Source organism: Salvelinus alpinus, chromosome 18 (assembly GCF_045679555.1).
Source record: "Salvelinus alpinus chromosome 18, SLU_Salpinus.1, whole genome shotgun sequence".
Lineage (NCBI taxonomy): Eukaryota > Metazoa > Chordata > Actinopteri > Salmoniformes > Salmonidae > Salvelinus > Salvelinus alpinus.
In genome coordinates this window covers 42,417,120-42,444,726 of record NC_092103.1, presented here as the reverse complement: position 1 = coordinate 42,444,726, position 27,607 = coordinate 42,417,120, and the positions used below count along the sequence as shown (strand labels likewise).

The window sequence follows — 27,607 nt, the reverse complement described above, 5'->3', positions numbered from 1 at the left end:
GATACAACGAGCTGAAATGAGCCACCTACGATTCCCCACATGGCAGCTTCTTGTCATTATTGCTAGCTGTCTGACTGTTCAGAATCATAACAAAGCAAGGCTTCTGGCCTCATTGATGCATCACACATTTTTTTTCTTCACATTTATTTAACCAGGTAGGCCAGTTGAGAACAAGTTCTCATTTACAACTGCGACCTGGCCAAGATAAAGCAAAGCAGTGCGTCAAAAACAACACAGAGTTACACATAGGATAAACAAACGTACAGTCAAATACACAATAGAAAAATCTGTATACAGTGTGTGCAAATGAAGTAAGGAGGTAAGGCAATAAATAGGCCAATAGTGGCGAAGTAATTACAATTTAGGAATTTACACTGGAGTGATATATGTGCAGATGCGGGTGTGCAAGTAGAAATACTGGTGTGCAGAAAAGCAAAAACAAATATGGGGATGAGGTAGGTAGTTGGTTAGATAGGCTGTTTACAGATGGGCTGTGTACAGCTGCAGCGATCGGTAAGCTGCTCTGACAGCTGATGCTTAAAGTTAGTGATGGAGATTATAAGTCTCCAACTTCAGTGATTTTTGCAATTCGTTCCAGTTATAGGCAGCAGAGAACTGGAAGGAAAGGCAGTCAAAGAAGGTGTTGGCTTTGGGGATGACCAGTGAAATATACCTGCTGGAGTGCGTGATATGGGTGGGTGCTGCTATGGTGACCAGTGAGCTGAGATAAGGCGGAGCTTTACCTAGCAAAGACTTATAAGATGACCTGGAGCCAGTGGGTTTGGCGACGAATATGTAGCGAGGACCAGCCAACGAGAGCATACAGGTCGCAGTGGTGGGTAGTATATGGGGCTTTGGTGACAAAACGGATGGCACTGTGATAGACTGCATCCAATCATTTTTGTGATGTTTGCAATCTTGTTATTTGTAAACAACAGGATATTAAAAACGTATATTTCGGGTTATGATGAAGATGGACAACTGAGTGCATGAGGCAGGAACTGAAATAACATGCACCATCTAACTGCTTCACATGTAACAGCTTCCCAAATCAGACTAGCTTTAAAATAAAATGTAGTGCCTTGGCATTTGACTACTAATGAAATAAACTGATACATTTTATACTTGTGAAGGTTATTGTAAAACATTGAAATCAAAAATATTTTTTTCATCATTGTTGGCTGACTTTGACTGTATTTGTATTTATTATGGATCCCCATTGGCTGCTGCCTTAGCAGCAGATACTCTTCTTGGGGTCCAGCAAAATTAAGGCAGTTTATACAATTTTACAAAATATACAATACATTCACAGATTTCACAACACACTGTGTGCCCTCAGTCTCCTGCTCCACCACTACCACGTATCTACAGTACTAAATCCACGTGTATGTATAGTGCGTATGTTTTTGTGTGTGTGTGTGTGTGTATGCATGTGTCTGTGCCTATGTTTGTGTTGCTTCACAGTCCCCGCTGTTACATCAGGTGTATACGGTCAAGCTGCTCAATAGGATTGAGATCCGGTGACTGTGCTGGCCCCATTATTGACAATACCAGCTGACTGCTTCTTCCCTAAATAGTTCTTGCATAGTTTGGAGCTGTGCTTTGGGTCATTGTCCTGTTGTAGGAGGAAATTGGCTCCAATTAAGCACCATCCACAGGGTATGGCATGCCGTTGCAAAATGGAAGGATGGCCTTCCTTCTTCAAGATCCCTTTTACCCTGTACAAATCTCCCACTTTATCACCACCAAAGCACCCCCAGACCATCACATTGCCTCCACCATGCTTGACAGATGGCGTCAAGAACTCCTCCAGCATATTTAATTTTTTTCTGAGTCTCACGAATGTTCTTCTTTGTGATCTGAACACCTCAAACTTAGATTCGTCTATCCATAACACTTTTTTCCCCCAATCTTCCTCTGTCCAGTGTCTGTGTTCTTTTGCCCATCTTAATCTTTTCTTTTTGTTGGCCAGTCTGAGATATGGCTTTTTCTTTGCAACTCTGCCTAGAAGGCCGGCATCCCGGAGTCGCCTCTTCACTATTGACACTGAGACTGGTGTTTTGCAGGTACTATTTAATGAAGCTGCCAGTTGAGGACTTGTGAGGTGTCTTTTTCTCAAACTAGACACTCTAATGTACTTGTCCTCTTGCTCAGTTGTGCACCGGGGCCTGCCACTCTTTCTATTCTGGTTAGAGCCAGTTTGCGCTGTTCTGTGAAGGGAGTAGCACACAGCGTTGTACGAGATCTTCAGTTTCTTGCCCATTTCTCACATCGAATAGCTTTCATTTCTCAAAACAAGAATAGACTGACGAGTTTCAGAAGAAAGCCTTTGTTTCTGGCCATTTTGAGCCTGTAATCGAACCCACAAATGCTGATGCTCCAGATACTCAACTAGTCTAAAGAAGGCCAGTTTTATTGCTTCTTTAATCAGAACAACAGTTTTCAGCTGTGCTAACATAATTGCAAAAGGGCTTTCTAATGATCAATTAGCCTTTTTAAAATGATAAACTTGGATTAGCTAACACAACGTGCCATTGGAACACAGGAGTGATGGTTACTGATAATGGGCCTCTGTACGCCTATGTCGATATTCCATAAAAAATCTGCCATTTCCAGCTACAATAGTCATTTACAACATTAACAATATCTACACTGTATTTCTGATCAATTTGATGTTATTTTAAAGCAATGTTTTGTCCATGTCTTTCAAAAACAAGGATATTTCTAAGTGACCCATAAGTTTTGAACGGTAGTGTACATCAAATGATGTACATCAAATGATATTCGTATCTGTGGATTAACTTATTTCTACCCGTGCCTTTTTTAAGGTTTTCAAATTGCCTTGATGTGAAAATGTATCACAAGACTACAGACAAAACCAACATTATTAAGGGGAACTGCACCCCTGATTTGGCCTTGTTTTTTTTGTCTTGCTCCTCAAGAAATGCTGGCGGCCATGACAGAAGCCAAATGTGAGTTGGCATGGGGGTGTGGTTTCCCCCAGCTCAATCACAACAAACAAGCAAGGTTGCATTCAATAACTACAGGCACATGTATGGTGAGATGCTGAAGGAAGCTTTGAAGAGGTAAGTAGCCTACAGAGTAATATGAGAAGAATGCAATTGATGAATTAATGTAGATCAAATAAAATAAAAACATTATTTGTCACATGCTTTGTAAACAACAGGTGTAGACTAACAGTGAAATTCTTGCTTATGGGACATTCCTAAAAATGCAAAGAAAAATAACACAAGGAATAAATACACATTGAGTAATATTTAACAAGATATTCTAAACTGTGTTTTTATAACTTTTAAATGTAGTATCAGGTATAATAAACATCCCTTTACATGATACTGTAGAAACAGTGTTCTGCTAATAGAATGTCCCATATACAACAGGAGTTCCCTGATCCTGGTGCAGAATACAAAGGACCTGTGTTCTAATACTCACACTGTATACTACATATTAATGAGCATATACTACATACTATTAGTTCATTTTAGTATACGAACAGTATGCTTTCAGTTGAGCGTACTATCGCTTCGTATGTCTACCGGAAGTTGATGCTGTTGCTCTGCCACCTCTTGCTTGCTAGTTGACATAACACATTTACTAGTTAGACATGTTACGACTTCGGGTGTGTTCTCAAACTCAATATGGAGTGCGCTCGTAAATTCAGAGTGTTGTCAGATTGTCCGTTTGTAAATTCAGAGCGTTTCACGCTCGGACCGAAGAGTAATTTACGGTTGATTTGAGCGTTCTGACCTTACAACTGCAGTCAAGCACCCAAGCTAACGTTGGCTAGCTACTTCCAGACACAAATTAGACCACTCTGACTATTTTACTCGCCCTAGCCGTTTAATTACGTTTTTTTTTTTGCGACGTTTACTGACACGGCCATATTCAACGGTGTTGAGCACTGTAAATTCATTATTCTGCGCTCTGAAATCGGAGTAGATAGCCAGAGCAAATTTACGAAAGCACCCGAATGTCCATTGAGAACGCACGACTAAGTTATACCATTTAGCTAAGAATGACGGGAATAATCAAGTCAATAAACGTTGGGTAGTTAGACAGCCTATAGTTAATATACTGGCAAGTTTGATGTATAAGTAGCCAACTAACATACCGGTAAAACTGCTGTAATGATACTCTGTGGTTCTTAAGGACAGCGTAGCTGACAAATTGTCACCAACATAACGTGTAAGGTAACTTATTTGAAAAGTAATTACTTTATTACATTGCAAAACATTTTCTTAACATTTGCTATAATTGGTTAAAGCAATGAATTTGTATCCGTTCTCGTTGTACTTCGACTACATATTTTCTGCCAATTTCTTCAAATCTGGAAACGATGTGAAGTCAAGCCAATTTTCTGAAGATTTGCATTATGGGCCGTAAAGTACGGAAATAGTGTCCACTGCGTGTATACTTAATATTTTGTCGATTTAGTACGACATCCGGGAACTTTTGGCATACTAACTATATATCCATACTATGACCAATACGCATACTATTTACTCAATTCACGTCACAAATAGCGCGGTTAGTATGAGTATTCGAACACAGCTAGGGTTTCTCCCTCCCCATGTTGACTAATACTGTACTATTCAATTCAATAAAAATAAAAGACAATACAAGTAAAAGTTGTGTCTAGTCAAATGTTTATGCTGAGTGCCAGGTCTCTCTCCATTCAGACCTCAATATCAAGCCCGTCTGTCAGTCTGGACTTAATCACATCTTTCAAGTCTCCATGTGCTGGCTCCATGTTCTGTTACCGAAAGGCAGTTAGTACCTGTTTTGTGTCAGATATTACCTATCCTATGTTTAAGTTTGAACAGGTCAGATAAACCCTACCCAATTATGGTATCCCCATCAAATGACTGAGGCTGCCGTCTGAAACACACACACACACACACACACACACACACACACACACACACACACACACACACACACACACACACACACACACACACACACACACACACACACACACACACACACACACACACACACACAGAGAGAGTCAATGTTCTATTACCAATGGAAATTAGGGATAGGTGATGTCTCTCACACAAACATATACTATGTTGAAGTTTTAACAAGTTAGGCTACCAGACTAAATACTGTTCTCCCCATCAATGACTGTTGGTGAACAGGCAAGAGGTGAGGCTGGAGGTGAGGTCTTTGCCAGAGCCCCATTGATGGGCATGGCAACGTAGATCACCTCTGGCCCCTCAACAAAGATACTTGTTGGTCACACAGAGAGAGAGCATTGACTACATTATCAATGTATCAATATCATGATTAGCTTGGTGGAACCAACCTGATTTGCTACATTCATTTTCTATCTCACTTCAGATATCATCAAATGTGAAGTGAAATAGAATGGTGAACACAGCGATCAGGGTGGGTTATGCCCTGGACATTATATGCACCTAAGAAGTAGACAATGAACAACAAATAATGTATTACACATGACCAAAAGAATGTGGACATTCCAAAATCATAGGCATCAATATGGAGTTGGTCCCCCCCTTTGCTGCTATAACAGCCTCCACTCTTATGGGAAGGCTTTCCATTAGATGTTGGAACATTGCTGTGGAGACTTGCTTCCATTCAGCCACAAGAGCATTGGTGAGGTTGGGCACTGATGTTGGGTGATTAGGCCTGGCTCGCCGTTGGCGTTCCAATTTATCCAAAAGGTGTTTGATGGCGTTGAGATCAGGGCACGGTGCAGACCAGTCATGTTCTTCCACACCGATCTCAACAAACCATTTCTGTATGGACCTCGCTTTGTCATGCTGAAACAGGAAAGGGCCTTCCCCAAACTGTTGCCACAAAGTTGGAAGCACAGAATCGTCTAGAATGTGATTGTATGCTGTAGTGTTAAGATTTCCCTTTACCGGAACTAAGGGACCTAACCCGAACCATAAAAACAGCCACAGCCAATGTTTGACTATGGAGATTGCATGGCTGTGTGCTCGATTGTATACACCTGTCAGCAACGGGTGTGGCTGAAATAGACAAATCCACTAATTTGAAGGAGTGTACACATACTTTTGTGTATATATATATATATATATATATATATATATATATATATATATATAGTGTACATGTGTCACGACATTGATTATAGCTCAGTTCATTCTCTCAGCAATGAGTGGTACATGGGTAAAGGAAATTGTGGTTTTGACTTGCAAATCTCTCTTCCCCCACCATCAACACCAACATCTCTGTGTAACCGCTCTCATATGGCTCATCGACAAAGGACACGGTGCTGTTCTCGTTCACGGTTTATTCTGCAAATACATACACAACACTGTAAACTGCAAACTCACCACACAATCTCCATCAAGGTTTAACAAACCTTTTGACCGGATGCTGCGTGATCATGCTTACATATACAGTGGCAATAAAAAGTATGTGAACAATTTGGAATTACCTGGATTTCTGCATAAATTAGTTATCAAATTTGATCTGATTTTAGTCACAGCAATAGACAAACACAGTGTGCTTAAACTAATAACACACCAATTGTTGTATTTTTCTTGTCTATATTGAATACATCATTTAAACATTCACAGTGTAGGTTGGAAAAAGTATGTGAACCCCTAGGCTAATGACTTTTCCAAAAGCTAATTGGAGTCAGGAGTCAGCTAACCTGGAGTCCAATCAATGAGACGAGATTGGAGATGTTGGTTAGAGCTGCCCTGCCCTATAAAACACACTCTCAAAATTTGAGTTTGTTATTCACAAGAAGCATTGCCTGATGTGAACCATGCCTCGAACAAAAGAGATCTCAGAAGACCTAAGAATTGTTAACTTATATAAAGCTGGAAGGGGTTACAAAAGTATCTCTAAAAGGCTTGATGTTCGTCAGTCTGCGGTAAGACAAATTGTCTATAAATGGAGAAAGTTCAGCACTGTTGCTACTCTCCCAAGGAGTGGCCGTTCGGCAAAGATGACTGCAAGAGCACAGCGCAGAATGCTCAATGAGGTTAAGAAGAATCCTAGTGTCAGCTAAAGACTTACAGAAATCTCTGGAACATGCTAACATCTCTGTTGACGAGTCTACGATACGTAAAACACTAAACAAGAATGGTGTTCATGGGAGGACACCCCAGAAGAAGCCACTGCTGCCCCCCAAAAAACAGTGCTAGACATCTGAAGTTCGCAAAAGAGCACCTGGATATTCCACAGCGCTTCTGGCAAAATATTCTGAGGACAGAAAAACTAAAGTTGAGTTGTTTGGAAGGAACACAAAACACTATGTGTGGTGGGGAAAAAAAGGCACAGCACACCAACATCAAAACCCCATCCCAACTATAAAGTATGGTGGAGGGAGCATTTTGGTTTGGGGCTGCTTTTCAGCCTCAGGGCCTGGACAGCTTGCTATCATGGACGGAAAATGAATTCCCAAGTTTATCAAGACATTTTGCAGGAGAATGTAAGGCTATCTGTCCACCGATTGAAGCTCAACTGAAGTTGGGTGATGCAACAGGACCACGACCCAAAACACAGAAGTAAATCAACAACAGAATGGCTTCAACAGAAGAAAATACGCCTTCTGGAGAGGCCCAGTCAGAGTCCTGACCTCAACCCGATTTAAAATGCTGTGGTATGACCTCGAGCGGTTCACACCAGACATCCTAAGAATATTGCTGAACTGAAACAGTTCTGTAAAGATGAATGGCCTAAAATTCCTCCTGACCGTTGAGCAGGTCTGATCCGCAACTACAGAAAACATTTGGTTGAGTTATTGCTGCCAAAGGAGGGTCAACCAGTTATTAAATCCAAGGGTTCACATACTTTTCCCACCCTACACTGTGAATGTTCACACGGTGTGTTCAATAAAGACACGAAAACACATTGTGTGTTATTAGTTTAAGCAGACTGTTTGTCTATTGTTGTGACTTAGATCAAATTAAGATCAAATTTTATGACCAATTTATGCAGAAATCCAGGTAATGACCAAAGGGTTCACATACTTTTTCTTGCCACTGTGTGTGTGTGTATGTGTGTGTGTATATATATACACAGTACCAGTCAAGAGTTTGGACACACATACTCATTCAAGTTTTTTTCCTTTATTTTTACTGTTTTCTACATTGTAGAATAATAGTGAAGACATCAAAACTATGAAATAACACGTATGGAATCATGTAGTAACCAAAGAGTGTTAAACAAAACAAAATATACTTGAGATACTTCAAAGTAGCCACCCTTTGCCTTGATGACAGCTTTGCACACGCTTGGCATTCTCTCAACCAGCTTCACCTGGAATGCTTTTCCAACAGTCTTGAAGGAGTTCCCACATATGCTGAGCACTTGTTGGCTGCTTTTCCTTCACTCTGCGGTCCAACTCATCCCAAACCATCTCAATTGGGTTGAGGTCGGGTGATTGTGGAGGCCAGGTAATCTGTTGCAGCACTCCATCACTCTCCTTCTTGGTCAAATAGCCCTTACACAGCCTGGAGGTGTGTTGAGTCATTGTCCTGTTGGAAAATAAATGATAGTCCCTCTAAGCGCAAATCAGAATGCTGTGGTAGCCATTCTGGTTAAGTGTGCCTTGAATTCTAAATAAATCACTGATACTGTCACAAGCATAGCACCCCCACACCACCTCCTCCATGCTTCACGGTGGGAACCACACATGCAGAGATCAGCCGTTCACCTACTCTATGTCTCACAAAGACAGCGGTTGAAACCAAAAATATTAAATTTGGACACATCAGACCAAAGGACAGATTTCCACCGGTCTAATGTCCATCGCTCGTGTTTCTTGGCCTAAGCAAGTCTCTTCTTATTATTGGTGTCCTTTTTAGTAGTGGTTTCTTTGCAGCAGTTTGACCATGAAGGCCTGATTCACGCAGTCTCCTCTGAACAGTTGATGTTGAAATGTGTCTATTACTTGAACTCTGTGAAGCATTTATTTATATATTTGGTCTTCAATCTAATGAACGTATCCTCTGCAGCAGAGGTAACTCTGGGTCTTCCTTTCCTGTGGAGGTCCTCATGAGAGCCATTTTCATCATAGTGCTTTATGGTTTTTGCGACTGCACTTGAATAAACTTTAAAAGTTCTTTACATTTTCTGGATTGACTGACTTAGTAAAAATGTAATGATGGACTGTCATTTCTCTTTGCTTATTTGAGCTGTTCTTGCCATAATATGGACTTGGTCTTTTACCAAATAGGGCTGTCTTCTGTATACCACCCCTACCTTGTCACAACACAAGTTATTGGCTCAAACGCATTAAAAGGAAAGAAATTCCACAAATGTACTTTTAACAAGGCACACCTGTTAATTGAAATGCATTCCAGGTGACTACCTCATAAAGCTGGCTGAGAGAATGCCAAGTGTGCAAAGCTGTCATCAAAGCAAAGGGTGGTTACTTTGAAGAATCTCAAATATTAAATATTTAGATTTGTTTAACACTTCTTTTGTTAGAACATGATGATTCCATCTGTTATTTCATAGTTTTGATGTCTTCACTATTATTACACAATGTAGAAAATAGTAAAAAATAAAGGAAAAACCCTTGAATGAGTAGGTGTGTCCAAACTTTTGACTGGCACTGTATATATACACACACGGGATGCAGTTACTCAAATAACACAGCAAGTGGCTCTACAACTATAAATACATATTCATAACCTGGCTGCTTAATTAAGACAATACTCATACAACTAAGGATGTCTATTTCAACCCTGTTACACCTGCAATCCTCCTCCATGCCATTGACCTTCAGATTGTCTCTATATTCTAAAAGAATTCTCAGCAAAAAAGAGGTAGAATTAACGCTCTGCACACCCCGTTATTTTCCTTCACACCTTTTTATTGTACAACTATGATCTGTGATTAATGAACACTGACACTAGTTCATCTTGAATTATGTTTTTTAAATTAACAATTAAAACAAGTTTAAACATATAATTTCAAAATGTACAAATTAGCTAACTTGTTTGTAAATATTAGACATCTTAGTAAGTAGGCTATTATTACGAAAGCTTAATTTCAGGTGAACAAAAAAAGTCCATACCAGATGTGACTAACCTTGATCCACTCCTTGATTTACTTGGTGAGCATATTTCTATTCCAGCCCACCAATAATACACATTATTATCAACTCATTAGGTTTGATCATTTGAATCAGGTGTGTTAGTGCTGGGCTTGAACAGAAGCCGGCACAACCAGCATACCTCCAGGAGAAGGATTGGCCTGCTACAGTTGTAATAAGTTTGTAGCCTAAATTGTGTATTACTTTTAACTGTATTGTTGTATACAACATGTGCTAACATTTACAACCCATGGTATACAAGGATGTGCCAGCAGGTTCTTGGGACATTCACTGGGACCTCTTCATCTGCAGACAGTGTTTCGCAGCTCTCCATATCTAAGGACAGATAACAACACAAAGGAACAGGCTTCATTATATTGCAATTAGACAGCCCCCTGACTATTATCTCTGTTTGTCTTCATGGTTTTCCTATCAAGGACTAGAACTGTAGAATATTTTAATATACACTATGTCATCCCACAACCTGCCCTATCTAAACCAAGCTTAAAATTATGTTTGAGTGAACCTTAATCCAGAAAAGTTATGGTGAATTCGCTTCCTGGACACGGTCGACTCCTCCTCAACGCTCTACACACTGACTGTATAAAGATGCACTATGCAGAAATCGCTCTGCCATTTCCGGGTTGCTAAAATTCTAATAGTACACCTAGTTTCAGTTTGTGAAAAATACAATCAAGTATAATGTAGAGAATCATTGTACCATCTAAACAGCTGTGAAATATATTTTCCATAACCAAAAATATTGTATTTTCAGCTTGTGTACAAAACCTTAAGTAAAAGACGCAAAAATGAAACTTTAATCACTGAGATTAGATCTGTACTTATCTATTTCATAATGATTATGTTTTTGATCAGATATTATGCATTTTACCAACATTTTCACCAAATTGTCATTACCGTAACAGTTTTCGAAGTCCAAAAAAGTAATAAACAAAATATTTCAAATATTTTTTAACACTGCTCCCCTAATGAAAATGCCGGAGTTAAACAAAAGACTGGAAAATCTGACTTCAGATTTATGGACAAACTACAGCAACATAGTGTTTTATTCAAATAAATTAGGTTTAAAAAAGTTTTTTAAATGGTATAAAATGACCAGAGAATTTAATCCAGAAGGATTTCGGTAATGATAATTTAGGGTGAAATGTACAAAATTAAAGGGAAAATGTATTTAAAATAAGACAAAAGTTTGATAGGCTACTGACCTGAAGGAGAAGACGCATCAATTCAGTCACAACAGATAATAGGTATTTTTGGAGTAAAGCAATAGGAGTAAAAAACATTAGTGAACTGGCAATTCCTAAGGTTTGAGTCGGTTCTCTGACCGATGCATGCTTCATTTAGATTGGTTTGGGCTCCCACAGACAGATGCACTCATATCTTTTAAACATTTGAACCGGGGACCGATGCATATCGGAGAATCGTTACATCCCTACTAGCTAGCCACTTAATATAACTTGTTTTCTCTAAATGTATGTTGGCTAGCTATGTTATGAATACAACTACCATCTGCTGTCTACATCAGGATACGATTCGAGAGCACTAGTTCGCTCCAAAAGTGGTTATAGCTTTGACTGCATGCAGACAGTGAATTCAGAGCCACTATGTGGCTATAGCTACACTGCAAACATATTTTTTACCAGGCTCCCCTGAAGCAATTGTAATGACAGTCCACCACAACATACCCAATAGTATATTGATTAGCAAGGGTTATTCTGTGTTTAATTTCAGCCCCCTCTTGAATTACTCCCTGTTCACCCATGACTGTGTGGCTAAACACATCTCCAACTCAATCATCAAGTTGGCTGATGACACAACAGTGGTAGGCCTGATTACCAACAACAACGAGACAGCCTACTACAGAGCCTGGCGGAGTGGTGCCAGGAAAATAACCTCTCCCACAATGTCAACAAAACAAAAGAGCTGATCTGGGACTACAGGAGACCACAGAGACAACACGCCCCATTCACATCGACGTGGCCCGAGTGGAGGGTAAAAAAGCTTCAAGTTCCTTGGTGTGCACATCACAGAGGACCTGAAATGGTCCCACCACACAACACCGTGGTGAAGGAGGTGCAACATTGCCTCTTCAACCTAAGGAGACAAATTCAGTTTGGCCCCTAACGGTAGGTTTTGACCAGAAGCGGAGCCTCCGCTTGACAACCCTTTGCTCCAAAATAAACCTATTCAAGTAAGTAAGTAAATACATTTGGAATTAAAAAACAACAACAATGTATTGTAACGACCCTGGGTTTATAAGCACGGATATCGACACTGCTGCTCGAGCATGCTTTTGTGGCACAGTCGATAGCCGCTGGACTTTTGGCTAGAAGGTTGAGGATTCAAGACCTGCTCCCTGCCTGTTTCATTACATTGGTGTCAGAAGTGATCGGACCTTGCATCCACGACAGTGCGTGTGCTTGGCCGGTGAGCGCGTTCCTGTAAGACGTAGAGTCGCAAACTAGCGCGGGGACGCGCTCTTTGAAAGGAGGGTCGAGGGTTCGAGACCTGCTCACTGCTGTTTCATTACAGTATTATTAGCTAGCTAGCTACAACAGGCAACTGTGTGTAGGCTAATGAGCTGCTAGCTAGCCAGCTAGACAACTTTACATACTATAGCTAAGTGAAATATAATCAACTAGCTAACTTCATATTTGCTTGTTATCTTGATGTAGGCCTATTTATCGTTGTAAATTAAAAACTTATACTCCAAATTTCAACAGGGTGAAAGGATGTTCTGCTCCAGCTGTCAGAAAAGGGAGTAGGTGTATTAACTAGTTAACTATTGACAATTACAGCTGATTTCGGGATTGTATATCGATTTGCTCTCCTTAAATAAGTAATTTATTAGTTTCAATCTCTAAATTGTTTAATCAAACTTTTCGCCACCAGCTCCTGATATCAGGGCATAAAAACTACAATCTGTCTCCTGAATTAGCCTAGATGGCGCACATGCGCACCAGGCCCAAGCTTGTTTTTCCTAGCTAAACTAGCTGGCTTGCTGAACTATACTAGTTTTCGTCCTAATTGACAAACTTCATTGGTACTCCACCCTCAACTTCAAAACTACTCTACTCTCTATACAATCATGTTGTACATTTTTTTTAATTATGTTTTGTTGAATAGTCATGACTGGTTCGAGATATCTGCCGTAAGATGGCGGTGGCGAAGGATATCATTGCTACTTAATGCGGATCCAAGTTCAGTTTTAAGATCCACCGGCATCATTGACGTAGGGTTAGCTGGACTTTATTAAACTCGACAGATCGCAATGACTACAATGAATGGCTAAATTACTTCTGGACACAAAGGGTCCACTGAGCTTCTCCTCACCACTCTATTTGGTCATGTTTACATGAACATGGTAATTTCATAAAGGACTGCAATAATTTAGCATTCATTGGTCAGAGCGGGAGAAGCTCTCTGTAAAATTCCAAACGTATAAACTATTCGCTTTCGAGAGAAGGGTAAAAATTCAAAGCTGCATTATATTAATTGGCTAAATGCCATGCTAAGTGCGTACGGCCCAGTACATCACTGGGGCCAAGCTTCCTGCAATTCAGGACCTATATAAGGACCTATATAATAGGCGGTGTCAGAGGAAAGCCCATAAAATTGTTAGACTCCAGTCACCCAAGTCATAGACTGTTTTCGCTGCTACTGCACAGCAAGCGGTACCAGAGCACCAAGTCTAGGACCAAAAGGCTCCTTAACAGCTTTTACACCCAAGCCATAAGACTGCTGAACAAATAATCAAATGGCCACTGGACTATTACATTGACCCTCCCCCCATTTGTTTTGTACACTGCTGCTACTTTTATGCATAGTCACTTCACCCCTACCCACATGTACAAATTACCTCTAACCTGTACCCCCCGCACACTGACTCAGTACCGGTACCCCCTGTATATAGCCTTGTTATTGTGTTACTTTTTATTATTTTTTTGTTTATTTCGTAAATATTTTCTTAAGTCTTCCTGAACTGCACTGTTGGTTAAGGGCTTGTAAGTAAGTATTTCACGGTAAGGTCTACACTTGTTGTATTCGGCGCATGTGACAAATAAAGTTTGATTTCTAAATATACAGTGCATTTTTCCCCCCCAAAAAAATCTAACACGTATCAGAGCCCATGCATCTTGATGGGTATCGAATTGTTCATGAAAGGAGAGAAGCACATCCCTAGTAGATAACAGGCGTTAGAAACGTTTGGTGATCAATGAGACAGAGCTAGTTAACCAGCTGAGCTAGCAAACAATGTTACATAAGTAACATTTTGGATTGGAAAAATACTCCCAACAGGCTCTGCAGTTCAGAAATCACAGTAGAAAGTAATCATGATGCACTGTTAAATTATTTATTCATTAAAACATACATTTTTTGAAGAAAACGCAGTTTTTGCCACAGCCTTCAATGGCTCTCATGCGTTTTAAACGTGAGCTTGTCCAAAGTGTCGGACTGGAAGACAGCTGCTATCCATTGGAGCACTGCAATTGGTTTCCCAAAACTCTGGGGCCAGGCTTAGCAAAAGGTCATCGGGTGAAAGTTTGCAGTATTACATTCCTCGAGCGTATCAAAGTTATATGTGTGTTGTGATTCGCGAGCGGGATACATTTATAGCCTGGTAAAAACGTTATAGCCTATTGTGCAATATGTTCCAAAATGCAAATAAAATACACGTATTTTCGGAGATGCAGTTCGTGAACATAGTGTTTCTGTATTTGTCTGGCTACGATGTACATTTCAACACGTCTTTACTCCATGATTGTAACGGTGTAACAAGAACCCAGCATTATTTCCTAAATTAAAAAAATCCATGCGTCATAAATTAGAAAACATCAGAGAGTAGAAGTTACATTTATTAGACCTCGATATTTTCATGTCTCTCTTTCAATGCATTTCTCTTGAAACCAAGCAGAAAATGATGTGCGGTAAGCACAATTATAAGTTACATCAAATAAATGTAATTTGTGATTTCTAATAATTTATGATGCATGCTTTTTTTCTTTTGGAAATAATGCTAGGATCTTGTTACACCGTTACACAGTCATGGAGTAACTTAAAGACGTGTTGAAATGTACCCGAGTCCGGGTTATTCAATTGAGTATAATATCCTAATTTAGCACAAGTTGTAAGGATAGGTCTGAACAATGGCGACGAGGATAACGTTTGAAAAAGTATAGTTAAATCTGAAAAGTGTGTTCGTGACGACAAGATGGAACTAAAGTTTGACTGCTACAGTGAACCTGCTACGCTAGCTCCGCATTTTCCCTGACACTCAAAAGTACTCATTACATGTTGAATGGTTAGCAGGACAGGAACATGATCCAATTCATACACACTGGTTGATTGCGTTAAGAGCAGTTCTCGGGTGGTAAAGGATTAATACTATCTGCATACAATTCCCAACAACGCACAGAAAAATGACAGTCAGGTTGCACCTCAAGCGAGAGGGAAAACCAGACTTCATCACACCTCTATCAGTAACCATGGAGATACGTGCTGCTGCTCACACCAACGCACCACATTACAACGGCCCATCCCACGGTCCCCAACACCGAGTAGGCTTCCTTTCACCCTTCATTTCATGCACAACCAGGACATTGGCAATGTTGCACGGATATCATGCTTGAAAAACATTTCCCAAATATGATACTGGTTACCTGGCAATGGTTTCTTGTTGACAATCCTTGAACACAGCGCCAGGCCTTCAGGTACGTGTGAAATAAAGCGGAGGGAGGGAGAGAACACTCAATATTCTCAGTGGTGTCGTAAAAATACTTAAGTAGTTTTTTATATATCTGTACTTTACTATTTATATTTTAAATAAAACAATCCCTACTGCCTCTGATCTAACAGACTCACTAAACAGAGAACACGTCGTCTGTACTGCCTCTGATCTGGCAGACTCACAACACAAATACATATTTTGTGAGTGTTGTAGTGTGCCCCTGGCTATCCGTACATTTTCAAAACAAAATGGGTCCGTCTGCCATATAAAGAAATTTGAAATGATTTCTACTTTTGATATTTGAGTATATTTTAGCAGTTATATTTACAACCAAATACTTTTACTCAAGTAGTATTTTACTGGGTGACTTTCACTAGAGTATGAAAAATGGGTACTTTTCCCACCACTGAATATTCTGGCATCTCATGCACCGCTGCCAGCATGTGTTCAGCACTCTCATCTACCTTTCACCTCTGCATCTCTACCCAATAAACATACACACAAAAAAAAGTCCATTATTGATCATGGATGTACATCAATTGTTCCTCACTCATATATCAGTCTATCGTGTTACCAAAGGATACATGGGAAGGTTTCTGCTTCAAGCCCAGAGGGATATACGTCAAAACAGGATCAATGAGTTAGCCTGCTAACTTGCCTATTCAGAAAAAGTTTTGTTTAGAAGGATATGTTTGAAATTGGCATCATCTACTTAACAACCAAAAACACATATCTAAGTCTAGCTTTATGAACCAGAAAATAAATGGTTCTTTCTGGTTGTTTGTCAAAGTTAACTTGCTTTGTAGTATACCCCTCTGGACCTGGCTACATAAGCGGGAACTAACCTGGCAACAAGATGGCTGCTGATCTCTGATCCCAGGTACTATTCACTGCCGACGTGTCCGTGAGCAAGTCACTTAACCCCCTACAATTGCCCCAGCGATGCTGATCTGCAGCCGAGTCTTTGCTGCTGCCAGCCTTGTGTGCTGTTTATTAGGTTGGATTTTGTATCAGCAAATCAATCCTTTTCCATTGAAAGTTGAACAGTAAAGTTAATCTTCTATCAGTATCTTTCTTCTATAAGCAGGCCCCAATTTACAGGGGAGGTTCAGGTATGCAAATAAAAATAGTAAATCCAGCCAAAATGTTAGCTATTGGTCTAGTACACGTCACAAACTCTCTGCCAAAAATAACATTGTAAAAAAGACCATAATCCATACATAATGGAGGGAGAGAAACAATGGAGAAATAACAGCAAGTTTCTTTTTATTTTATTTGGGTACTTAAAGCGTAGCAGGAGGGGAAACAACATCACTGGCTCATCACAGCCTAAAGGTACGCAAACAAGTTAAAGGTTTCAAACGGTTTTACATCACTCTTGTGAATATGTGACCATCTATCGCTGTTTTTTTTTTTTTTTTACAGACAAACTGTGCAAGACCAAGATGCTATCCTTCAGATAATTTATAAAATAATAAACAATAAAAAAAATCCAAGGCAACATTTATTGAGCTGTGTAACACAGTCCACTCCAGAGATGACAATGCTGTTGAACTTTGGGGAACTTTGTCCTCGCGGCGCCTTTAGGAGTCCTTCTTCATCCCCTCCTCCCACATCAAGTTCGCCGTCGCTTTCTTCGCTGTGGAACAAAAACATTGTCTGTCTGTCAAGAGGCCTACCTCAACACCGTCTGCCTATCAAGAGGCCTACCTCAACAACACCGTCAGTCTGTCTGTCTGTCTGAGGAGCAGTCACTCAGACAATTTGACAATGAAAATTAATGGTCAAGACCAGAGCATTCCAATTAATGTGATGCTGACCTTTAAAAAAAATTGGACATATCAACAATGGCCATTTAAAATCTGTCAATGTGACAGGTTCACCGTTCCTCAATAATGCAATGAAGAAAACGTGTTACATTTATGAAAACTGTCTGAACCCATTCCTCAAAACCTGTCAGAGCGAAAGGCATCACCGTCAACTACTTTCAAAGAGCAGATACTGCATATTTAATCCTTTTAAAATGATAAAGATAAGATTCAAAAGGGCAAAAGCAGAGACGGTTTTAAAAAGGATTCACCGTACTTCAGAGAGACATTGAAAACAGATGCCCGGTGTGCCTACCTTCATCTTTGAACTTGTCCGCAGCCTCTGACGCCTTGCCCTTGAGGTCCTTGGCTATGTTGTCAATCTTGGTCTCGTGCTTGAGGAAAATGGGACGGATGATCCGCGTGTATATCTGGATGGAACCGTTAGAAGGAGTTGGAGCCATGCACCACACCAAGAAGGCACACTGAGGGGAAACAAACAAAATAACGTTTTCACCCAATGCTTCCAGGAAACGCCGCCAAGAATAAAGTCTGAGTAAGTGCTCTAGCAAATTACACAAGCTGGCAGGCATGAGCTCTGTTGCCATGGAGATTTAGATGGGAAGGAAATAAGGACATCTGCTTCATACCAGCACATGATGGATGTAGATTAAGGAAGGAGATTAAGTTATTGAATCGAGTCAATATAATGTTATGATTTAACATGCTTTTAATACCCTAACGATGAGCTACTGTGCCTTCAGAAAGTATTGCACCCCTGGACTTTTCCTAAATGTTGGTGTGTTACAGCCTGAATTTAAAATGTATTAAATAGATTTTGTCGTCACTGGCCTAAACACAATAGCCCATAACGTCACAGTGGAACTATGTAGAAATGTTTAGCTTTTAATTTGTAATGTCTGGGGGCAATAAGTATTCAACCCCTTTAATATGGAAAGCCTAAATAAAGTTCACGTAAAAATTTGTTTAACAAGTCACATAATAAGTTGCATGAACTCGCTCTGTGTGCAATAAGTGTTTACATTTGTTTTTATGTGTATCAATACAAAGATACAGGCGTCCTTCCTAACTCAGTTGCTGGAGAGGAAGGAAACCGCTCAAGGATTTCACTGTAAAACAATTACAGAGTTTAATGGTTGTAATAGGAGAAAACTGAGGATGGGTCAACAGCATTGTAGTTACTCCACAATACTAACCTAATTGACAGAGTGAAAAGAAAGAAACATGTACAGAATAAAATATTCCAAAATATGCATCCTGTGTGCAACAAAGAAAAGTAATACTGCAATAAATGTGGCAAAGCAATTCACTTTCTGTCCTAAATGCTAACTTATGTTTGGGGAAAATCCAACACAACACATTACGGAGTACCACTCTCCATATTTTCAAGGATAGTGGTAACTGCATCATGTTATGGGTATGCTTGTAATTGTTAAGGACGGGGGGAGTTTTTTTAAATAAAAAAAGAAACGGAATGGAGCTAAGCACAGGCAAAATCCCAGAGGAAAACCTACTTCAGTCTGCTTTCCACCAGACACTGGGAGATGAATAAAAATTTCAGCCGGACAAACCTAAAATACAAGGCCAAATCTAACCTGGAGTTGCTTACCAAGAAGACAGTGAATGTTCCTGAGTGGCCAAGTTACATGTGGCAAGACCTGCAAAAGGTTATCTAGCAATGATCAACAACCAATTTGACAGAGCTTGAATTATTTTTTAAAGAATAACGGGCAATTGTTGCACAATCCAGGTGGGGAACGCTCTTAAGAGACTTCCCCAGAAAGACTCAAAGCTGTAATTTCTGCCAAAGGTGATTATAACATATTGACTCTGGGTTGAATACTTATCTAATCAAGATATTAGTGCTGAGAGATTAGTCCTTTTTTAGGTTGGTTCAGATTAGTTCGATTATTTAAAAAAATAACAGATTTAGATTATTTAGGTTGAATGCTGTAACACAGAATAAAGTAATTAATAAAAGTTCCATGACGGTAGTGACAGCCCATTACTGCTAATCACTTATTAACCATCATGTATTACTTTAAAATATTTCAGTTGTTGTGTATTACATTTGTTTTATTTGATTACTTTAATATTTCATTCCAAGTCATCTCATCTCTATAGATCTGCTGTCTGACAAAAATCACTTTTCTAGTTCTTCAAACTAAATAAGGCATACATTCATTACTGCTGAATACCAACTATCACTTAGATCATGTATTTTCAGGTAGAGATGCCCGATACCCCTCACAATAACGCATTCTGTCTCTTCCGTAGCAGGCATAAAAGAAACACAGACCGGACAAGTAGATAAGAAATGGATTATGGTCATTATAGTTAATTACCACGTTTTATGAGCCAAACTATGTCGAATATTGGCCTGTTGATCTGATAAACACGACCAGTCAAAAGTTTTAGAACACCTACTCATTCAAGGGTTTTTATTTATTTGTACTATTTTCTACATTGTAGAATAATATTGAAGACATAAAAACTATGAAATAACACATATGGAATCATGTAGTAACCAAAAAAAATGTGTTTTTTAAAAAATCGATATATTTTGAGATTCTTCAAATAGCCACCCTTTGCCTTGATGACAGCTTTGCACAATCTTGGCATTCTCTGAACCAGCTTAACCTGGAATGCTTTTCCAAAAGTCTTGAAGGAGTTCCCACATATGCTGAGCACTTGTTGGCTCATCCCAAAATTTGGATGAGGTCGGGGGATTGTGGAGGCCAGGTCATCTGATGCAGCACTCCATCACTCTCCTTCTTGGTAGAATAGCCCTTACACAACCTGGAAGTGTGCTGGGTCATTGTCCTGTTGAAAAACAAATGATAGTCCCACGAAGCCCAAACCAGATGGGATGGCGTATCGCTGCAGAATGCTGTGTTAGCCATGCTGGTTAAGTGTGCCTTGAATTCTAAATACATCACTGACAGTATCACCAGCAAAGCACCATAACACCTCCTCTTCCATGCTTAACGGTGGGAAATACACATGCGGAGATAATCCGTTCACCCACACTGCGTCCCACAAAGACACGGTGGTTGGAACCAAAAACCTCCAATTTGGACTCCAGACAAAATGCATTAAGGAAAGAAATTCCACAAATTAACTTTTAACAAGGCACACCTGTTAACTTGTTATGGATAGGGGGCAGCATTTTCATGTTTGGATGAAAAGCGTGCCCAGAGTAAACTGCCTGCTACTCAGTCACAGTTACTAATATATGCATATTATTAGTATATTTGGATAGAAAACACTCTGAAGTTTCTAAAACTGTTTGAATGATGTCTGTGAGTATAACAGAACTCATATGGCAGGCACCAACCTGAGAAAAAATCCAACCAGGAAGTGGGAAATCTGAGGTTGGTTGTTTTTCAACTCATTCCCTATTGAAGATAGTGGGATATGGGTCAGAACCTAGTTTGATGCTTCTACTGTGAAGTGGAGCCGAATGAGAGGGGAATGAGTCAGAGGTCTACCAGAATGCATTGAGCTCGTGACGCTCGTTCACGTGAGAGCGAGCTCTGTTCCATTGCTTTTCTGAAGACAAAGGAATTCTCCGGTTGGAACATTATTGAAGATTTATGTTAAAAACATCCTAAAGATTGATTCTATACTTCGTTTGACATGTTTCTACGGACTGTAATATGACTTTTCGTCTGAACTTTTGCCTGGACCTGCCCGCGCGTCGTGAGTTTAGATTGTGTACTGAACGTGCGAACAACAAGGAGGAATTTGGACATAAATGGACTTTATGGAACAAATCAAACATTTATTGTGGAACTGGGATTCCTGGGAGTGCATTCTGACGAATATCATCAAAGGTAAGTGAATATTTATTATGCTATTTCTGACTTATGTTGACTCCAACATGGCGGATATCTTCTTGGGTTGTGTTGGTCTCTGAGCGCCGTACTCAGATGATTGCATGGTTTGCTTTTTTCGTAAAGTTTTTTTGAAATCTGACACAGCGGTTTCATTAAGGAGAAGTATATCTTTAAATCTGTGAATAACACTTGTATCTTTTATCAATGTTTATTATGAGTATTTCTGTGATTTGATGTGGCTCTGTGCAAATTCACAGGACGTTTGAGGCAAAGCCAAATGTAAACTGAGGTTTTTGGATATAAATATGAACTTGATCGAACAAAACATACATGTATTGTGTAACATGTTGTCCCAGGAGTGTCATCTGATGAAGAATATCAAAGGTTAGTGATTAATTTTATCAATATTTCTGCTTTTTGTGACTCCTCTCTTTGGTTGGAAAATCGCTGTATGCTTTCTGTGACTAGTTGCTGACCTAATGTTCTGCTTTCGCCGAAAAGCTTTTTTGAAATCAGACACTGTGGTTGGATTTACGAGAATTTTATATTTAAAATGGTGTCTAATACTTGTATGTTTGAGAAAATGTAATTATGAGATTTCTGTTGATTGAATTTGGCGCCCTGCAATTTCATTGGCTGTTGGTGAGGGGTCCCGAGTCCTAGACAGTTTAATTGAAATGTATTCCAGGTGACTACCTCATTAAGCTGGTTAAGAGAATGCCAATAGTGTGCAAAGCTGTCATCAAGGCAAAGGGTGGCTATTTGAAGAATCTCAAATATAAAATATTATGATTTGTTTAGCACTTTTTTGGTTACTACATGATTCCATATGTGTTATTTCAGAGTTTTAGTGTCTTCACTATTATTCTACTATGTATAAATAGTAAAAATAAAGAAAAAGTACGTGTTCTAAAACTTTTGACCGGTAGTGTAGCTCTAGAGAAACTGTGCAATGTGTGCATTGAGCTCGCAGGGGGGTGAAACGAACAAATTGGAATTCAAATTATTGAACAGACATCAGTAATTTAGTCGTTTAAAACAAAAAAAAGAATTGCAATTTTTTGTCTTCATGAATTGTTTTACACATTTTAGCATTGTTCTTCTACTTTGACATTAGTTTTGTGTAGATCGTAGACAAAATTAGAATTAAATCCATTTTAATCCCACTAACAACAAAATGTGGATAAAGTCAAGGGGTGTGAATACTTTCTGAAGGTACTGTAAGTGTGATTTATTTTCAGAATTCACACCTTTTGAAGTTGAAAACATTTCAGCCAATTATTTAACTATGGGGTGTGTTTGGATGTTGGCAACTGTGTGCAGAAGGTTTCACAATAGCAGGACAATTTGACAACTGAGGAAACGGTGTATGTGCACTGCACATCATGCCCTCAATGTTAATCTCATTGAATAGTATCAAAGATTAGGAAACCACTGTACTTCAGGACCTTGAGGTTAAGGACAAACACCAGTATGCATTACCTTTCCCATGTAGTAAAATGGGAACCAGGACAGGAAGATGTCAGCAAAGAACTCTGCCACGCTGAACACTCCATACACCACCCAGTAGGTCAGCCATTTTGTGTCATCATCTTTGGTTACACTCTCAATGGCTTTGATCCTGCAATTAAAGGATAAGTCCATGTTAGCGACAGGATGCCTAAAAGCATAATGGAAAAGTATTATGCAAGATGACGTGAACACACTGAGCAGATTTCATAACAAACACGAATTCGCATTGATTTTATATTTGGGAAAGAATAGCCAGGCTGTCAAGCTACAGGCTAAAGAAAGAACATAATAGATACCATACGGCCTGGCAACTAGGTTTCCATGGTAATATTGTGAGTCTTGTGTCAATGTTTTGCATGCCAAATAAGAGTGAGTGTTCCATTTTATCTTTGAACAGCATTGTTTCACTATGTGCTGACGTTTGTAAACGCATCCATATCTAAACAAGTTATGAATTTAATAATATAACTTGTTGTACAAGGATAACACTATACGTTAGAGTTCAGTTGAACTTTGTCCAGACATGTAGAGTTAATCACAAGGAGCAACTGTGGTTGGGACCAACTGAAATGACTGAGTCACTTGAGTTTTGTTTCTGTGGTTAATCATGCGCATCTGGATTTTCCTCTCTGTGCTTATTGCCCAGTCTCTTGCAACACTCCACAAGAGCAGTGGCCTCAACAATATCATGGCTGCTTTGCCCACATTTGAGCCTACATGTTGAATAACTCAAATATTGTCCTCATTGCAGATCCATAGACTGCTGTACGGTAAGTGTGTCTGGGAGAAAATGTGATCTCCTCACCCCGAGGAGTGATTTGATATCATTCATAGATGAGTTTGATTAGACCATCCACACCAAAAGTGTTAGATTGTGACATTTTAATGTTTCAACGGTTTTTGCACAATAGAGCGGAACCAGAACACAAAGTAGCAAGTTATTCATGTGGCAATACATTTCATAGGATTACGGGCTATAGCATATTGCTGCACTATCAAAGTATTTTACGCAACTTTAGACACAGGAAACCATACATTACTACCTTATGAAAGATGCCATTAACCCAGAACAGTCTAAGCCCCTGGGATACAAACGCATTCACTACATGCAACAACAGATAGTAGTTATTCCCCCCCCTCCCTCCCTTTGTTCTTTAGTGTCTGTCCTATAGGCCAAGTCGTTCGGACGCTACAGACGATTTTGAGAGATTTCCGGGACGTCTCATGGTCTGACAAACACCGCTCTAGCTCTGCCACCTTTCACCGCAGACACGGAAGTGTAACGTTGGCGGATGCGGTGGATTGAGCCGCCACCAATGCAACAAAAAGAAACATCTCTCTAGTTTAAATTGACAGATTCTTATGGGGATTTTTTGTATTGTGCTAATTTGATTTCCGCGGAGGCGCGAACATCGACTCTAGGTTTTTTAAAGGTGATATCAAACACACACCCGACCTGCAGACAAAATTGTCTACAATTGGACCTTAGTTATTATATAACAACTTGTAGTAAGATGCTGCTGGCATATTGCCGAGTACTTTACCAGTGCCATTAAAATAATCCTGACTCTCAAGCTAATAGTAAGGTAAACATGCACTTTGGACCCAGACCTTCTTCAACATGGGCTACTGTAGGACTGACTACATGGTTAACACCCATCAAGCAAAATGTGTTTAAAATTATTCACAAGATCAAATAGGTGTAACCGATGTGAAATGGCTAACTAGTTAGCGGTGGTGCGCGCTAGCAGCCTTTCAGTCGGTTACGTCACTTGCTCTGAAACACACCGCTAACTAGCTAGCCATTTCACATCCGTTACATAGGCTCTCTCCGTGCAACGTGGGTGATTGATTCCCCGTTGGGCCTTGTTTTCTGTGGGCAATGTTGAAATAGCATAGTGATGTTGTGTTTATGCTATTGGGCGTGCGTGTGAAGAACAGGGTAGGGTGTGTCAAATATGACGCAATTCATTAATTGTTTTTGCTGAGAACAGGGCAGCAACAATTTAATATTTGGACTGCTATCCTAAATGACCAATTCACGAGAAGAAGAACAAAAACTTACGATATGTAGGCTGGATAAGCAAATCCGATGAGGTTGCACAGTAGGGAGGCTCCATACCCAATAACCAGGTAAATTGCGAGAATGACGACGACAGCTGCAAGATAATAACATCTGTTTATTAGCCTATAGGCTACAAATATGTAATCGATTAATATAAGTGATTGTGTAAATATCATCTAGTAAAATAAAAATGGTGTACAGTATGCTCATGTGGAAACGTATTGTATTATGACAAAGCCCATCAAAACGTACAACCATTTATTTGATCAGAATATTGACTTGACGTTATTTGTCAAGAGAACAAACTGCCACGACCGATGCAGGCTGTGTTACCAGAACTCTTACAGCATACCCTCATTTTCTTTTCAATAAATAGATCCCTTGTGCTCCCCCCCCCATCTCATAACAGCAAAATACTTACCGATTGCGATATAGGCCCTGTTTACTCCAGTTTTAGCTTCGATCTTTGCCAATGCATCGGTCATGAAATTCTTTTCATGAAGAAACTTGTCGAATCTTTCTTTTATGTCCTGTACCATTGCTGCCATGATTTTCGTGTTGTATGGTGCTGGTTGGCTATTGAACTGCGACACCCATGCAACTCTATCCCGCTTCTTCTCGCTGTTCAGAGTAAATGAATGGAAGCACGGCCAGAATCACACTGAACGAAACGTCACTGCAATATGTCTACAGCCACACCCAATACTTTGATGACATTGCTAAATTGTATCAAATCAAATTTTATTTGTCACATGCTTCGTAAACAACAGGTGTAGACTAAACGTGACATGCTTACTTATGGGGCCTTTCCAACAATGCAGAGAGAGATAAAAAAAATAAAAAAAATAATAATAGAAAAATAATAACACAATGACAAACGATAACTTTGCTATATACACGCAGCTACTCTTCCTGGGGTCCAGCAAAATTAAGGCAGTTTATACAATTTTTAAAATATACAATACATTCACTGATTTCACAAAACACTGTGTGCCCTCAGTCCCCTGCTCCACCACTACCACATATCTACAGTACTAAATCCATGTGTATGTATAGTGTGTATGTATGCATGTGTCTGTGCCAACGTTTGTGTTGCTTCACAGTCCCCGCTGTTCCATAAGGTGTTTTTTTCATCTGTTTTTTTAAATCTTATTTTACTGCTTGTGTCAGTTACTTGATGTGGAATAGAGTTCCATGTAGTCATGGCTCTATGTAGTACTGTGTGCCTCCCATAGTCTGTTCTGGACTTGGGGACTGTGAAGAGACCTCTTGTGGCATATCTTATGGGGTGGGTGTCCGAGCTGTGTGCCAGTGTAACAGTATAACTTTAGACCGTCCTCTCGCCCCGACCCGGGCGCGAACCAGGGACCCTCTGCACACATCAACAACTGACACCCACGAAGCGTCGTTACCCATCGCTCCACAAAAGACGCGGCCCTTGCAGAGCAAGGGGAACCACTACTTCTATGTTTCAGAGCAAGTGACGTAACTGATTGAAACGCTATTAGCGCGTACCCGCTAACTAGCTAGCCATTTCACATCCGTTACACCAGTAGTTTAGACAGACAGCTCGGTGCATTCAACATGTCAATACCTCTCATAAATATAAGTAGTGATGAAGTCAATCTCTCCTCCACTTTCAGCCAGGAGAGACTGACATGCATATTATTAACATTAGCTCTCTGTGTACATTCAAGGGCCAGCCGTGCTGCCCTATTCTGAGCCAATTGCAATTTTCCTAAGTCCTTTTTTTGTGGCATCTGACCACACGACTGAACAGTAGTCAAGGTGCGACAAAACTAGGGCCTGTAGGACCGGCCTTGTTGATAGTGTTGTTAAGAAGGCAGAGCATCGCTTTATTATAGACAGACTTCTCCCCATCTTAGCTACTACTGCATCGATATGTTTTAACCATGACAGTTTACAATCTAGGGTTACTCCAAGCAGTTTAGTCATCTCAACTTGCTCAATATCCACATTATTTATTACAAGATTTAGTTGAGGTTTAGGGTTTGAGTGTTTTGTTCCGAATTCAATGCTTTTAATTTTAGAAATATTTAGGGCTAACTTATTCCTTGCCACCCACTCTGAAACTAACTACAGTTCTTTGTTGAGTGTTGCAGTCATTTCATTCGCTGTAGTAGCTGACGTGTATAGTGTTGAGTCATCCGCATACATAGACACTCTGGCTTTACTCAAAGTCAGTGGCATGTCGTTAGTAAAAATTGAAAAAAGCAAGGGGCCTAAACAACTATCCTGGGGAATTCCTGATTCTAACTGGATTATATTTGAGAGACTTCCATTAAAGAACACCCTCTGTGTTCTGTTAGACAAGTAACTCTTTATCCACATTATAGCAGGGGGTGTAAAGCCATAACACATACGTTTTTCCAGCAGCAGACTATGATCGATAATGTCAAAAGCTGCACTGAAGTCAATCAAGACAGCCCCCACAATAATTTTATCATCAATTTCTCTCAGCCAATCATCAGTCATTTGTGTATGTGCTGTGTCAGTATCGAGTCGATGTGCAGGGGTACG

General features: G+C 39.8%; 1 protein-coding gene across 1 annotated transcript; it reads right to left on the bottom strand.

The window, feature by feature from the left end:
- Positions 1-17,070: 17,070 nt before the first annotated feature.
- On the bottom strand, positions 17,071-25,816 carry reep5 (receptor accessory protein 5). Its single transcript, XM_071351376.1, has 5 exons — positions 25,488-25,816; positions 25,067-25,160; positions 22,972-23,110; positions 17,946-18,114; positions 17,071-17,460 (listed from the first exon to the last, which is right to left on the bottom strand). Exons 1-5 carry the CDS (start codon positions 25,612-25,614, stop codon positions 17,405-17,407), a joined length of 585 nt encoding a protein of 194 aa, XP_071207477.1. The 5' UTR covers positions 25,615-25,816; the 3' UTR covers positions 17,071-17,404.
- Positions 25,817-27,607: the final 1,791 nt, after the last annotated feature.

Coding starts and splice junctions, on each gene's coding strand:
- reep5 (XM_071351376.1), bottom strand. CDS start 25,614: ATGGCAGCAATGGTACAGGACATAAAAGAAAGATTCGACAAGTTTCTT. Junction 25,161..25,487: donor CAGGGCCTATATCGCAATCG/GTAAGTATTTTG, acceptor ATTATCTTGCAG/CTGTCGTCGTCATTCTCGCA. Junction 23,111..25,066: donor GCTTATCCAGCCTACATATC/GTAAGTTTTTGT, acceptor CTTTAATTGCAG/GATCAAAGCCATTGAGAGTG.